Raw genomic sequence first — 15,997 nt, forward strand, 5'->3', positions numbered from 1 at the left:
CTTCCCCTCGTACAAGCAAGCCCGACCGCAGAGTAGGCGGGTAAATGGACCAGGATCAGCACCCACTTCCTGTCCTAAGCACTGTCCAGAATTATTTGGTCTAATATTACCTTCTTCCCCGCCCTGTCCTGCTACACACACACTCACAAACACAGACTCATATTCACATTCATACAGACGCACCATCTTAGGCTACCGGTCAGGAGGGCTGCATACCCCCAGATCCTCAGAAAATTGGCAAACCTAACTCTGAGTCACTTGGCGTTCATAGCTCCTGCCTGTGTACATCAGGCAGGCAGGTACTTAGACACACACACGGGCACGTGTGTTGAAATTTCCCACACCCACTTCCCCATGCACACGTGCACACATACATGGTGCCTGTGCACATTCAGACACACACATCCCTCTGTGTAACATGGTCTCATCCTGGAACGCACACAGACATGCGATAAGTAACTGTTTACAGCTGTAAGCACCCTCCACTGCTCCTGTATGCACAGGTACCCCAGATCCTCCTCTTGGCTCCCTACCCTCCCCTACACTGGGCTTGGCTGGACAGCCAGGTTCTGGGGGAAGTGTCATGGCTTTTCTCTGTCTTCCATCCTCTTTGATAGCCCCTCTCTGCCAGGTTCATGAAGAGGAAAGTAATGCTTTTCATACTCCCCCTCATTCTGCCACCAAACCTCCCAGCCGTCCTGCCGTGAAGCCCGTGCAGGGGCAGTGAGGAGAGAGCAGCTGGCTGGCAGGGCCCTGGGTGCCCTGGCTGGTGACTGGGACAAGCAAGATGCCATCTGCATCATTGTGCACTGACATCGCCTGTGTAGGGGGCAGAGGCTCTGGGAGCCACTAGGGAGAGCAGAGAGTGAGCAGACTCATGTGTGCTTTGACTGCGCCCACCGAGACAGGCCTGCCATGCCCCCCTCTCCTCAGTCTCGTTCACTGGGGATCGCAGGCGCCTACAGGCCTCGGGCTCCTATACAGAACTCCAAGCTCGTGGAGATCAGAGAAGAGAGACTGGCTCATGGCTGGTAACCAGCCAGCCAGCCAATCAATAAACATGACCCAGACAGCTGTAGGGATGTAAAGATGACAGACGCTGCCCTGCTTTCAAGTGGCTCACAGTCCAGAGGGAGAGACAGACACAAAGTGGTGATCAGAAGACCCTGTGCTTAGTGCGGTGTTAGTTACACTCAGGGCGCCCCAGAAGAGAGATCCTTAACCCAGCCTGGGAGGGGAGTGGTGCCTGGGAAGGCTTCCTGGAGGAAATGCCACCTGAGTTCAGTGTGAAAGGATGAGTAAGAATTAGGGCAGAGTGTACTCTAGGTGAGGCCCTGGGTGTGTAGGAAACACAGGCAGGCTGCTGCCCTAGAGAAAACAGCTGAGAAGAGGGCTGGGTCCACAAGGGCCTTGATGGTCTTGAATGCCACTGAGTCGGGCACCGTGGGAGTTCCGAGCAGGGTAGTGGCTGGCTGCAGCGGGGAGGACTGATGGAGGGACACAGGGAAAAGGGAGGCGGAGGGGGTACTGCAGCAGGACAGGGCAGTGTAGGGGGTTGACTGATGCATCTAAAGGAAGTCAGACCAGCAGAAGGTGGCGCCTGGTGATCCGCATAAGTATGGGAGACAGATGGCTGGGCTACGGGGGCCTCCCTGGTTTCTGGGGGTGACAGCAAAGATGATGAGCCAGACAAGCTCTCGTCCTCCTCATGAGCCAGAGGGAGCTGCACAGCCCTGCCCAGGCGAGGGGCCCACATCAGGAAAGCACAAGCCATCAGAACGAGAGGTGCAGAGACACCTCCTGGCCTGACCAGGCCATTTAACAGATGCGTTAACTGAGGCCTAGAGCAAGGAATTCACTAGTCCCAGGACCCTCGACAAGGATTCTTGGAGACAGAACCAGGGCCTCCGGAGTCCTGGGGCCATTTATGACCACAGCCCACCCCGAGCCACATTCCACTCACAGTGAGTCCTTTTTTTCTCCCTCCCCGTTTCCCCTCACCTCGCCCCTGCCTGGCCCGGCCCAGACCCCCTTCATGTGACCCTGACACCAAAGAAGCTGAAGACCGGCATTGGCAGCACGGTCATCCTCTCCTGCACCCTGATGGGCTCCCCAGAGTTCAGCATCCGCTGGTACCGCAACACCGAGCTGGTGCTGCCCAACGAGGCCATCTCCATCCGTGGGCTCAGCAACGAGACCCTGCTCATCACCTCGGCCCAGAAGAGCCACTCCGGGGCCTACCAGTGCTTCGCCACCCGCAAGGCCCAGACCGCCCAGGACTTCGCCATCGTCGTGCTCGAGGGTGAGCCGGGGAAGCTGGGTGGGTTCAGGGCTTCCACAGCCCGGTGGGGAGGCGCCCTGCCCCAGGCCCCGTCCCAGCCCTCCCGACAGAAGGCATTCATCCAGCACTCACAACACACAGGCAGATGCCCGCTCTTATTTAATCCTCCCCAGGGCCCTGTGTGGGGAGCCTTTTTTTTTTTTTTTAATATTACCTATTTTGCAGTTTGGAAAAAAACTGAGGCTTCAGTCACCTGCCCAAGGTCACACAGCCCTGCGAAGGGACAAGGCTGGGATTTGAACTCAGGCCTCTTAACCATCATACTTGATTGCCTCTGCCCTTCAAAATTACTAGAATTTCACTATTAGAAGCATCTTCTTTAGGGTCTTAAAGACTCTCAGTCTCCCAGAGGCCCTGGAAGGCTACCAGGAATCTCTGAACTCTTGAATCCTCTCCTAGCCTGGGGTCTCTTCACAGCAGGCCCTGTTTCTTACCACAAACCCAGGTTTCTTCCTGCTTCTCTCTCTCTTTAAAGCTGCCACCCCCTAGATTTCCTCACCCAGCACCTCTGTGTATGGTTGTTCAGGTTGTTCACTGAACAAGGTGCCCAACCAAGAGGGTGAGGACTGAAATCCAGCTTGCACTCCACTGATCAAGCCATGACCCCACACCAAGTTGCGACCACCCAGAGGAGGCACCTCTTATTTGTACAAAGATGAAGCAGGGGTTTGAGAAGGCCCGATCCTTACCAACAAATTTAGTGGTTCCCCAGCTCCTTTGTTGCTCCTAAAACCAAAACCAAAACAAGCATAATCCTATTCCTTCCAAGGATTTTTCACTGTGGTAACAAAGACACCAAACCCAGGCAAACCCCACGGGCATAAGTCTCCCTGTTACAGCCCATGGGTCCTCGTCCCTCAGGAAGTGGGACGTGAGAGGTGACTACCCATCGAACCTGAGCCCTCACCCCTCGCCAGTGCCCAGCAAACTGCCCTTCTCAGCCCCCACCTCTTCTTGTTCTGCCCAATCCCTGCTCTCTGTCCCCAGTGAGGAAGCCCAGCAGCTGGGTGCAGACTAGTGGGAAATGGGTGACTTTCATCTCAGGGGACCTCCCGTCTGAACTACTCCCCACCCAGGAGAGACCACCCCACCACCCAGCACATTTTCTCTCCGAGGGGCTGCCCCCTCATAGTAGGTGAGATTGTGAGCTCTTAGAGGACAGCCAGGGCTGGCCAGTTCAGACCAGGGAATATGGAGAATGAGGCTTGTGGGAGGGGCAATGAGCTGGAAGGGAGGGACAGCCAGAGAGGAGGGCCGGGGAGAGAGGCAGGGGAGAGGCCAAAGGCTGTCACCCCCCAGCAGGCAGTCCCAGCTCTGCCAGGCACCAGGCTCTCCCCAGGTTGGAGACATGAGTCTCCCCCAGAAATAGGGCCAGGGGCTGGCAGCTTGGGTTAACATCAGCATTTGGGTGTGAAATGCGGGTGGGTTGGAGAGTGCCACACTGCATTTGCCTTGCTTTCATTTTTTACGTTTATTTTGGTGTTTTACTTTTTCAAGGACCTAGCACCTATTTTAATCCATTACAACTATCCTTTGTGGAAGATGGTCGGGGTTAATGATTACATTCCCCCATGATCCAGCGAGGAAGTGGGGGCCCCTGTGGGAGGGTTAATTAACTGGACAGGTTATCCTGTCCAAGGTTATTCTGCTAACCAGGACTTTAGCCTCATCACAGATCCCCACCACCACCATCACTGCCTCTGGGGAGCTTCCATTTTAAGCCTCAAACTTTTGCTAACAGGGCTACAGCACCACCACTGCTCCTGCTGGAATGAGGGCTGGAATCAGAATCCAGAGGTCCAGCCCGGTCAGGACCTGGTTCCACATATAGTTAACCTCTGAGCTTCGAAGTCTTTATTAATAAAGGGTGGAGAAAGAAGCAGAAAAGAGAAAGTTGAGAGGAGCTAACATTTATTAAGAACTTGTAGAGTGCTGTGTAAGCATCTCTAATGCATTAATCCATTTCCTCCTCGCAGCATCAGTACCAGGGGGATATAATCGTTATCCCTTTTATCTCCATCCTCTACAGAGGGGAGATGGAAAGACTCAGAGAGGTTAAGTAACTTGCCCCAAAGACACAGAGCTTACAGGTGGTTGAGGGATGATTCAAATCCAGGAGTCTTCATTCACGTGCAGCGGTAATGGGCACCAAACAGGGTTTTGTGGATAGTGCATGAATCGATGTACATGGAAGTTCTTTGTTAGTATTATGGCCGCTGCTTTGCCTCCTCCCCTTGACAAGGTGGGGTGGCCTGGTGGGATGGTCTCTCTGTGGCTCGGTGACCCTGAAGGGGGCTCCTCACTCCCTGCAGACGGCACGCCCCGCATCGTCTCGTCCTTCAGCGAGAAGGTGGTCAACCCCGGGGAGCAGTTCTCACTGATGTGCGCGGCCAAGGGTGCCCCGCCCCCCACTGTCACCTGGGCCCTGGATGACGAGCCCATCGTGCGAGACGGAAGCCACCGCACCAACCAGTACACCATGTCCGACGGCACCACCATCAGCCACATGAATGTCACGGGGCCCCAGATCCGCGACGGGGGCGTGTACCGGTGCACCGCACGGAACTCGGTGGGCAGTGCTGAATATCAGGCGCGAATAAACGTAAGAGGTGCCTGTCTACATTTAAATATCAGAATAGGCTTTTGAGTTCCTTTGCCATCTCTGTGGTTACCATTATTCTTGTGGTGATTAGTACTTATTATTAATCGTCATTTTGAGTTTAGTAGAGGTCTCTCTCCTCTTTGTCTCCCTTTTCCCTGCCCTCTGCAAGTCACATCATCCATTCTTGTGTGTGAGTGTCTGGTACAGTTTGCCCCCTTTGCGTTCCCACCCCTCTCCCCCCGTCACCCCCCCACAATCCTGTCCCCCCCCACCCCACTCCTCCCCATCAATCTGGCCCCAGGTACACTAAACATCCCACTAGGGCCTTGCAAGGACAGGGGTAAGGAAGGAGCAGCGGGGCCAGGCTTGCCCTTTGACAAGGATGCCACTGAAGCAATATCCCAGTGTCCTCCCTCTGAGCCGCCCTCCAGATGTTCCAGGAGGTGTAAGCAGCCAGAAGCCAGGGCACCATCTCTCAGTCCACCATCCTCTGACTCCCCCTACTCAGCCATCAAGAGTAGGGGACTGAGGCTGGGTGGGGGTACCCCAAGGCAGGTACCTCCCAGAGCAGGGGAGGGAGTCCTCAAAGTGACCATCTCCATGCCTCAGTTCTTCATGTTGCTGTGGTGAGAATAGAGGCTCCTCTGAAGCTTTTTGCAGCCCCATGGGGCCAGACTGGTCCTCACCTGACCCTACCAGTGAGCCCTGATCCAAGAGCAGAAGAGGAACAGGGGAGTGGGAGAGATGGGGCACTGGTCAAGGAGGGCTTTGGGTTGCCACGGGAACAAGGGGGGCGGTTCATGCTAAATTCACCTGTGCCAGGTCTCCAGCTCCACAACAAATGTGGCCTCCCTTTGTCCACCCTCCCGCCCTCTCTGAATTGGAAAGGAACAGAGCTGCAGGGTCGTGGGAGATGCCCTGGTCCAGCCCCTCATCTACTGGGTGGCGAGCCAGAAGCCCAGAGTTTCTGGTACCCACTCCAGCACTATCCAGGCCTGATGGCTCTGAGCCCCCTTTACAACACCCACATGTCTGTCAGCCCAGCTGACCTAGCTGATGACACTCCCTCCCTTCTGCCAGTGTGATCAGAGCCTCTTTTATATCCACTTCTCAGAGGCCCGCACAACACATTTACCTGTCGAAAGACAACCATCAACTCATCCAATGAAGACCTTCCTATTGTCCCTTAAATATTTAATGTGTCTAAGATCCTTTTTAGTACAAGACCATTATGAGTGAATTGAATGAAAATAACAAAATCTCCACATTTTCATTTTAACCCCCAAATCTTCATCTCCTCATAAATGAGGACTCACCCTCCCAAATCCCAGTCACTTCTTGGTGAGGCTTCAGTTGGCTCCTCTAGCCCAACCCATTAGGGGAATGGATTCTTGCCCCGGGCATGAATCAAACGTGTCTGTTTGCAACTATTTGAAGTTCATAACAGTGTGTTCTGGAGAGACCACAGGTGCCCCCATTCCCAGCATTCCCAGCCTCTGCCTTTATTTAGCCTTGTGAAAAAGGCCTCCCTCTCACCCCACCCCCTGCCAAATTTCCATCTCTTAAGAGTTTCCGAGGCCAAGCAACTGAGAAGCACATCACGGGGCAGTGCCTGGCTGTCCCTGGCTAACCACACCATTGCTCCTCCTCTCCTCCACCCTCCTGACTCCTGCCCAGGCCCCCCCAGCATCCGGGCGATGAGGAACATCACAGCTGTCGCTGGGCGGGACACCCTTATCAACTGCAGGGTCATCGGCTACCCCTACTACTCCATCAAGTGGTACAAGGATGCCCTGCTCCTGCCTGACAACCACCGCCAGGTGGTGTTCGAGAACGGGACCCTCAAGCTGACGGATGTGCAGAAGGGCATGGACGAAGGGGAGTACCTGTGCAGCGTCCTCATCCAGCCCCAGCTCTCCATCAGCCAGAGTGTTCACGTGGCCGTCAAAGGTAGGCCTCCCGCCCCAAACCAGAGCCCTCCTAGTCACCCAGGATTGCTGGCCTCTCTCCAGCCGGCCGCTTGGGCCGCAGCAAGCAATCCTGAGTGAGTGGAAGGCCAAGAAAGATAGGGCTTCGGAGTTTGGGGAAAAGGGGACACGGTGGAAGGTTGCAGGGGACACAAGACAGCTGTGAGTAACCTCTACACCCAGGTTCGCTCTGTGGGCTGCAGGTGAAGGCAGCATTGACCCGGGGACGTGAGGGGTCAGTGACACACAAAGAGGAGTCAGGTCACCTGAGCAAGAGGCCCAGGTCAGATAGGGCAGGCTTATTGTTCCCCTGATGTCAGCATGGAGCCATCCAGAACTCAGCAGGGCCCGCCAGAGACCAGCAAGTAGAGGGGCAGGGGACAGGAGCTCGGAGAGCGGAAGCAGCAGGGCGTTGGGTGCAGGGAGCACATGCTGGGTGCTGAGACGCCCTTCTGGGCTCCGATTGGCAGGGTGAGGCTGCTTTTATAGGATTGGCAAGGACCTCTCACCTGCTAATGATGCTGGAGGCCTGGAAAGCACCGCCAGTTGCCTAAAACCCTCCTCCCTTCCAGGCCCTTCATGCTCGCCTGGGTGAGGTCAATGTTTTGTGCAGGAGCACCTAATACAGAGCCTGGTACCTGGCAACCATCCAGTAAATGTCCATGGATGAAACAAATGAATGCATGTAAATGAGCAAACAAATGCATGGCTAAATACGACGTCCAGGGCTGTGCGCGGTGTGAAGCTCCATCCCAAACATGCTCTTTGGGACTGACAGGCCTGGAGGCTGGACGGTGGGTGAGAGCAGGGTAGCCTGGTTGCTCAGGGGGGCAGGATGGAGAGAACGGACCTGCCAGGCCCGGCTGAGGAGAAATGAGTGAAAGCCGGGCAGCCAGGGTGGAAGGTCACTGTGTCAGTGGTGGCCATGATGGGTAAGGGGCTCATGGCCCTTTTCCAAAGAGTGGGCTCAGGCATTGGGAGGATATGCAGAGATCTGTCCCCTGTGACCTGAGGCTCCAGAAGCAGGAAGGCTTGGGCTGGGGTTCCACGTGGGAGGAAGGAAGGCCGTGATTTCCAGCCACCATCTTGGCCTCTTGCGCCAGGCTGTGATCATTACAGTCATATGACGATAGCATGATGGAGGGTCCGCTCGACCCCATCGCTGAGCTCGGTGCTCTATACGCTCCATTCCATTTAGCCCTACCCCTGCCCACTTATCTAAGACAGCTACCATTTTAAGTAAATTGTCATTTGGAATCAGAATTTTTTTCCCGGATCTAACTCCAAACCCTGGGCTCTAACTCAGAATGACCCAGATCCTGGGGAAGGGCAGGCTGGGAGGAGGAACTTCTGCCCAGCTCAACCTCAAAAATAAAGAGAGCGAGCTTCCAGGGCTACCTGAGAGGGAGTCAGGAAGAGACAGGGTCCCTGAGAGCTCTTAGAGCACCTGTCACCTGAGCATCTGTGTCACCTCCTCCAAATCCCTAAGGGACAGCCTGAGCCCAAAGAGGAAACTAGGCTGGACCTGAGGCCCAGGGATGGGGAGCGAAAGCAGCCTGTTAAGGGGCCCTGGCACAGGAAGGCCCCAGGGGGTCCCAGACTCCTGAAGCAAGTTGGAGTAGAGGCCTTGTGGACAGGAAGAGGGGAACTGGGGAGAAGGAAGGGTTTAGGAGACAGGTGCTGGGTCTGTTTGAGGCCCTTTCAAGCGCACAGTGATGATGGGACATCTAGGTGGAACTATCAGGAGAACAGCTGGGAAAACTGAAAGTAGCAGCAAAAGATGCGATCCGTGCTTTGCTCCTTTGCTGCTTGTCACCCGGGCTCACTCTCTTTGGCGCACAAGGGCCGTGTCACATGCCTCCTCGTGCCCCTACCACCCGTCACAGTGCCAGACAGTGTGTGTTTCTTGAACTGAAACTGAGACATCCGTCTGGGTTGGAGTGACTGACTGGGGAGCCTTGCTTTGAGCCAGAGCACTGGGGGAGGGGCTGTCTCTGTGGCCATCGCAGGCCTGGGGAGGAGAGAGGAGACCCTAACAGCACCTGGCTCCCTGCCTCCCCACTGCTGCACCCCAGCCAGGCTGAGGGGCACCCTGGCCCCCCTTTCAGCCTAAGAACCGCCCAGCCCAGGGGCCTTGTGCCGGCAGAAGCCACACAACCCCCAGGCCACATCCCCAGCCTGCTTCCCTCCTCCTGGCATGACAGGGCGCCAGTATCCATTTCTGTTACAAGCAGTGGACTGAGAGTTTACAGTGTAAACATCACATATTAAAACATCTAACCTTTGCTCTATTCCCTCGTCCTCCTGCACCAACGAGCATTTGGCCGGGTTTGTTGGCTTAAAAAAATTTAAAAAAATAACAGGGCTCCAGCAAGCCTCAGAGTACGCAGAACATCCTGAAAGCTGCTTCTGCTCATCAATTATTCAACCCCATTCAGGGAGAGATCAGTCCTAATGAATTGAATCTGATGCATTCCGTCTCAGCGACTCTCTGGGCCTGTTGTGATTGTGCTGAGCGACAGTGTCTCCCAGCCCAGGGAGAGGGAAGGGGGTGTGTGTGTGCAATCCCAGAGGGCAGAACCCCTGCACTGGGCACGTGTGTCTCCTGGAACGCAGCATGAGCTTGGTGTTCAAAAGCATGGGGGGGGGGGGTTGTGTACAGTGCACAGGCATGTGTAAATGCATGCCCCCTTTCCTGCCCTCAGGGTCTGCAAATCCAGCCCCAGAAGGGGTATAGTCACCCGTTTGCTCTCCTGAACAAGAAGCGGCATTTGTATGGGGGCTCTGGGACCCTGTGCCCCTGCCCATCCAAAAGCTCAGATTTATCACCCCCTCTCTTTCCCAGACTCCCTCTCCCCCACCTCATTAGAATGCACTTTTGCAGAAGAACCCATCAGAGCTGATTATGAGCACGCTGCTTGATTAGCTGATGTGCTGTTCTAAGAGCTACTCCAGGAAGAGGGAGGAGGAGGTGCCTCTGGGCGTGGAAAGGGTCCCTGACTTGGGCAGAAAGGGTCAGGGCCCAAGACTAGCACTCTTGACTCCTTCTCTGCTGCCTGGCTGGGATGTGTGTCCAACCCAGAGGATCAGGGCAGAGACCTGGAGTGTAGGAAAAGGCGAGTGGGGGCAGGATGAAGCACTAGAAGCTTGAGATCATTTGGAAATCCTACCCCCATGTCTGGGGTACCCAGAGCTCGTGGGCAGGGCAGGGCAAAACCCACGCTGCTCCATGAGCTGGAAAAACCGCTGCTGACTCCATTCCTTCTGGGACTGCTTGTCTTCTGATGAATTTTCCAACACTGAGCTGAGAAAAGCAGAGCACAGCAGGCACACATGCACATGCATGCACGCACATGCATGCACACACGTGCCAGGACCTGTGTGCCCGAGCACATGAGCGTGTACACGCTGTGCACACTATACGCCTGTGCATGCAACAGAGAGACACACATTAGCCCGTCCACACTTGGACACACACATACATGCCTGCCGGCAGTTGCAGATGTACAAATGTTTCCTCTGTCCCTACCCTCCTGTGAGGCAACATTCCTGAGCCGCAAAAGGTGGCTGCAGGTGCTACCGTATTAAATATCGCCCAAGTGAGCCTGCTGTGACCCAGCAAGGTGGGAAGGGCCGAGGGGAGAGAGGATGAGGATGTTTCAAGGGCTGCCTGGTCTTGGGTGTGCATGACACTGACCGGCAGGGGAGAGCCAGGCTACAGGGAAGGAGAGTGCTTATCTCTGGGCATCCGGAGAGATCCTTGGCAGGATGCTGAGAGGCAGGCACAGAAATCCAACCTAGATTTGGTGTCTTCAGGGCCCCCTGTAGCTGAAAAATAATGTAACATAAAAGCATCTCTGGGCACGCAGGCTGAATGTTTAATTAACTCACAAGGCAGGGCTGCAACTGGGGCTCCTTGGCTTTGGCTCAGTGAAGGAACATCTCCATCCCCACATCTGAGGCTGCAGAGCCAAGTCAAGGGCATGAGGTGCTTTGTGCCCATGCTCAGTGAGGCCAGGACCCAGACGTAGTGCCAGGTCCCTATGGAGAGCCAACAGAGAATACACACACATGCACGCACGCTCGCTCACTCACTCACTCACTCACATATACCCCTGCTCCCAAGTGCCCGTTCTCCTCCCCGACACTCATTCTTTCCTTGCTGCTCCACAAGTCCCTGCTATGTGCTGGGAGCCTTCAGAGGAGGCCCCCTTTTACCCTAGAGAATGGATTGGGAGTTTCTACGGTCATGGAGCTTAAGAGAAAGCCAGCCCCCTGGCCAGATGTCTGCCATTGGCACAGGTGGAGGTTTGGAAGGAACCCCCTGGAATCTACAGGAAGGGGGCGCAACAGGTCCTACAGGGGCAGATTGCCCAGTGTACGGGGCGGGGGAGGGCACAAAGGATGCTGCTGCCGTCAGCCCTGTTCCTCAGCAGAGGGAGCCAGGAGCATAGGAGCCAGCATCCTCCTTACTGGACAGACAGGGCTCCCGATGACGGCCGTGCTCATGACGAAGGCGAGGATGATGAGGAAGAAGCATCTATTTATCCATCCAGTGACGTAGTGCACCTGCTATATCCCAGGCCCTCTTCTATGAACACAGCTGTGCTCAAGGCAGACAAAAATTCCTGCCCTTGGGGAACTTACATTCTAGAGGGGAAATGGTTAATACACGAAATACGTGAAAGAGGTCTCATGTCAAATAGGGAGCGGGGATCAGAGCACCAAGGGGAGGGGAGAGTGGTTTGCAGTTTTAAACAGGGTGGTCAGGGAAGGTCTTCCCGAGAAGAGAGGGTTGCATAAAAGAAACTGAAGTGAGTTATTATTATTCCTAAAATATTAGACTTGTTACAACTGGAAAATTGGCATCAGGCTTTAGAGATTACTTGGTCCAACTCCTCCATTTTGCAGATGAGGAAACTGAGGCTCAGGGGCAGAGGCAGGGTGATGGGGAGGAGGCAGCTTGCCCACACGACTCATGGATAACAAAGTTATCTTTTCCCATCTCCGTGCTGCACAAGCAGAGAAGCTCCAACTGTGCACAGTGTCCATTCTCTGCTAAATAGGTACAATAAATAAACAGGTTCAGTCTCGAAGAGAGATCAAGAGAGACACCATGAAGTGTTTATGGGCCGGGCTGGTGATCAGCATGACCTCTTCTGTGCAACACCCCCAAACAAGTGGCTGTCCTCGTGTGCCTGGAGTTATGGGGTTGTTGGAATGCCAGCCTGGAGCCGAGGAATTCTGTGGGCAGCTCTGGTCCCTGAAGAGTTTCTAGGGGGCACTTATCCCCTCACTGCACCACACCTGCCGCATCAACCCGTAGCAGGAGGGAGGGAGAGGGGAACAAGGAGCCTACCTTGGACCTCAGGGGGTTGTCTGCTTATCTGCCTCCCACAGGACAGCAGCGCACTAGAGAGATCTGGCCAGCCCAGGTCAATGTCTGACCCCCTAGGATGGATGCCAGCTACTCTCTCCTTCGCTCAAATTGCAGAAGACCAGAAAGGAATGACAGCCCCTGGTTGGCCTCTGCCTCTTGGTTCAGGCTTTTCCCGCTCTCTCACTCCATGTATTACTTTAAGGCATGTATGTCCTTTAACTCTCAGTCCAAATGGCACCTCCTCCATGCAGCTATGGTCACCCAACCAGATGACACCTCTCTCTGCTCTGAGTTCAGCATCTATGTGTTCCGGTGGTGCTTGTCCAATGACCACAGAGGGAATGTCTCACCTTCCCGAGCAAATGCTAAGCTTCTGGGAGTTCTAGCCATGTTTTAAACCTGCTTCTACTTTCCCCAGCTGACACAGAGCATAACGCCTTTATGGAGCAGGCATTTCATAAATATTAGATGAATTAGTTAATTAATGAATTAACCTGCCTTAGTAACTTTTTCCATTATCTGAATCCCTCCTTACTGAGAGAGCCAATCTTCCCCTCGCCTGAGCTAAATCTTCCTGCCTCATTTCAATCTCCACTTGTTCTCTGCTTGTTCTGTCCTCTATGGAAATGCAGTACTTGACCATCCCTCCCTGGGGCATGGCCCTCCAGGTCTGACAACCCCTCCTCCCTCTCCTCCCTACGCAGCTCCTGGCTCCGTGCTCTGCCGGCACCTTCCCCTCCACAGTCCCTTGTCGCTGCTGTGACTCTCCCCTTGTCCACAGGGCTCTTAAATCAAAGGAGCCGGCTCTGGTGCTGAGACAGCAAGGGTCTGACCCCCAGGAAGAGCCAACAGACAAGCTCCCAGCTCCAAAATTCTGTGGCATAAATACAGCATCTTGAAGAACAGCATAGAACTCCTTCTTCTTCTGGATGAACACTCACCTGTGCTCTCCCTGCCCCTTGCCCACCTCATAGGTGAACTTCTAAGATCAACCCAGGAAATGATATCCAGACATATGCTTATTCATTTACTCATCCCACAAGCTTTACTGGGCTCCTACAATTTGCCAGGTAAATAAGTCCTGGTTACTGCCCTTCAGGAGCTCCCAGGCACACAGGGAAGGTGGTGATGCAGTTACCCCACTGGTGTGTGATAAGGGCCTTGATCAAAGTGTGATCCAGGAGCTGCAGGGCTGTGCAGGAAGAGGGCAGGCTTCACAGAAGAGGTGGTACTGGAGCGGGGTCTGGAAGGATGAAGAGGAGTTTCCCGTCAGTCCTGCTGGGCCTTAGCTTTGGGTCTTTGTGGGAAGACTGGACCAGAACTGATCCTGCTAAGCTTAGGGAGACAAACTGGGTGGCAGATCTGCAACAATTCCATCAAAAAAGTCCAAGGAGGCCAGAGGACTCAATCTGATATAAGTGCCCCAAAGGGGAGGAAATGGGAGGCTCCACGAGCCCAACAAGGAATCTCTGGGGAATCACAGCAATGAGCATTGGGCCATTACTAGAGTCAGGGTTCCAGAGACATCTATCCGGAGATACCCAAGGCCCTGCAAACCACTCAGAACCCTGGGGACAAGGCCCCAACCCGGGGAGTAGTGGCAGCCGGAGATTGGGATGGGGAGATCCGGACAGTGACCAGAGCCCCAGAAAGTCTGGCTGGACTTAAGACCTGGGTTGGGTCCCACGGTGGAGCCCATGTGGTGGGACTGGTTGTGTCCACCAGGCCTGGGCTGAAGTCTGGAGCTGTGGGTATTCACAACCACAGCCAAAGTGAAGGGTGGGGTGGGAGATGACACTGAGGTCAGTTAAGGGCCCTGCGCAGGCATATGGCTCTCATCTCATAGGTCATGGGGGCAACATCCACCTAAATATCACTTCCTCTGGACCCAGAGCTCTTGGTCAGGAACTTTCCCATAGATCCAAAGAGCTGTCAAGGGTTTTGCCTTGTCCACACCTGGCCACTTCCCAGGGGCAGCTCCCTACTGAGCCCTGAAAATCCTTGGGGTGCAGGGAGAGCCTTGGGCATCATATGATGCCACTCATCCTTTTTCCCTCTGGGTTCATCACCTGCTGTGGCCGCTCTGGGTCGGGGGAGTAGCAGGCTTGCTAGGAGGGAGGGGTGGGGCTGGTGCCTGGGAGAAGGCTGGAGGACTGTGGACTGCCCTGTAATTTAATTATTTGACTGCAGAAAGGAGATCGCATCTACTGGGTGCTCATCCTTGTTAAGCTAATTGTCTGTCTCCTTCTGTCTCTTCTCCCCCCTCTTGCTGGGGAAGTGGCTGTGGCCTAATTGAGTTATCATGAAGATAATGGCTGATGCTCTAGCCAGAGCTGAGAAAGGAGGATCCCTCTCACAGCCGCTCAGGTTCCAGACAGGCCCCTCCAGGGGCTGAGATGTGGGCGGCAAGAGAGGGGAGGGCCGACGAATCTCTAGGGGGAGGGAGGCCGTGCAGGTGAGTCTAACCAACTGGTTGTCTCGAAGGTGACAGGGCTCCCTCTCTGCTCTCTCCTGCCACCCAAGGGGAGCTCGTGTATGAGACAAAAGGGTCTCTGGTCTGGGCACCTGTGGGGCTTTCTCAGAGGCAACCAGGCAGCATGAGGCAATGCACTTGGACTTGGAGACCAGATTAGGTCCCTCTTAGAAGCTGGGTGATCTAAGGCAAATTACTTCTCTGCTCTGAACCTCAGTTTTCTCTTCTGTAAAATGAGGATAGTTAAGCTCACATCATATTTTTGGTGGTAGGACTCAGTGAGGTGGTGTGTATAAAGCAACTGAAACAACCAGTGATGGGAGCTTCCACTCACCCGTCCTAACCCGTGATGACAATGGAAAGGGCTGAGATGGGTGACGGGACCTCCACAGGAAGAGACCAGGGTCCAGCACTCTGGCTTTAGATGAGCAGCTGTGGGGTATGGACAGCCTCAGCATCTGGGGCACATCATCTCTGTCCATTCCAGGCCCCCAAACAGCTAGGAGATGCAGCTCTGGGATAGGACATTGGGCACAGGGGCGCCGGGGAACGGCTGGGAAGTCGCGGTAAAAGCTGAGCAGTGTCAGGAAGCAGACGGGAGTCAAGAAGCACATGAGTCATCGCCATTCAAGTTGCAGGACAGATCTGAAAGTCACGATTAGGGCAGGCCAGCCCAAGCCCTGAACAGAAACAGTGGGTCCAGGCCTGGGAGGGCAGAGGGATGGGAACCAGAGAACAATGGCAGGGCATCCCAAGAGACTCTGCATGTATAGGAGAACAGGCACCAGGACCCAGGGAACTCTATTCACAACCCACCACAGTGTTGGGAGGAGCCCAAAGGCGAGGCAGGTGAGGGCGTGCTGTCGGCCAGGCTAGGGCAAGTAGGGGCCTGACAGCACCCCTCCTCTTGCCTTCCCAGTGCCCCCTCTAATCCAGCCCTTCGAGTTCCCACCTGCCTCCATTGGCCAGCTGCTCTACATCCCCTGCGTGGTGTCCTCGGGGGACATGCCCATCCGTATCACCTGGAGGAAAGACGGACAGGTGATCATCTCAGGCTCGGGCGTGACCATCGAGAGCAAGGAATTCATGAGCTCCCTGCAGATCTCCAGCGTCTCCCTCAAGCACAATGGCAACTACACGTGCATCGCCAGCAATGCAGCGGCCACCGTGAGCAGGGAGCGCCAGCTCATCGTGCGCGGTGAGTGGAGACAGGCCGGCGGCTGCGGGAAGGAGG

General features: G+C 54.9%; 1 protein-coding gene across 1 annotated transcript in view; it reads left to right on the top strand.

Annotated features, from left to right (window-relative positions):
• DSCAML1 (DS cell adhesion molecule like 1) overlaps nucleotides 1–15,997 on the top strand; it is a 314,658-nt gene that overhangs the window by 235,255 nt on the left and 63,406 nt on the right. The window contains exons 6-9 of the mRNA XM_032472451.1: nucleotides 2,027–2,302; nucleotides 4,654–4,950; nucleotides 6,621–6,893; nucleotides 15,683–15,961. Coding sequence (XP_032328342.1) covers nucleotides 2,027–2,302; nucleotides 4,654–4,950; nucleotides 6,621–6,893; nucleotides 15,683–15,961 — 1,125 coding nt within the window. The remainder of the gene's footprint in view (nucleotides 1–2,026; nucleotides 2,303–4,653; nucleotides 4,951–6,620; nucleotides 6,894–15,682; nucleotides 15,962–15,997) is intronic.

Source organism: Camelus ferus, chromosome 33 (assembly GCF_009834535.1).
Source record: "Camelus ferus isolate YT-003-E chromosome 33, BCGSAC_Cfer_1.0, whole genome shotgun sequence".
NCBI lineage: Eukaryota > Metazoa > Chordata > Mammalia > Artiodactyla > Camelidae > Camelus > Camelus ferus.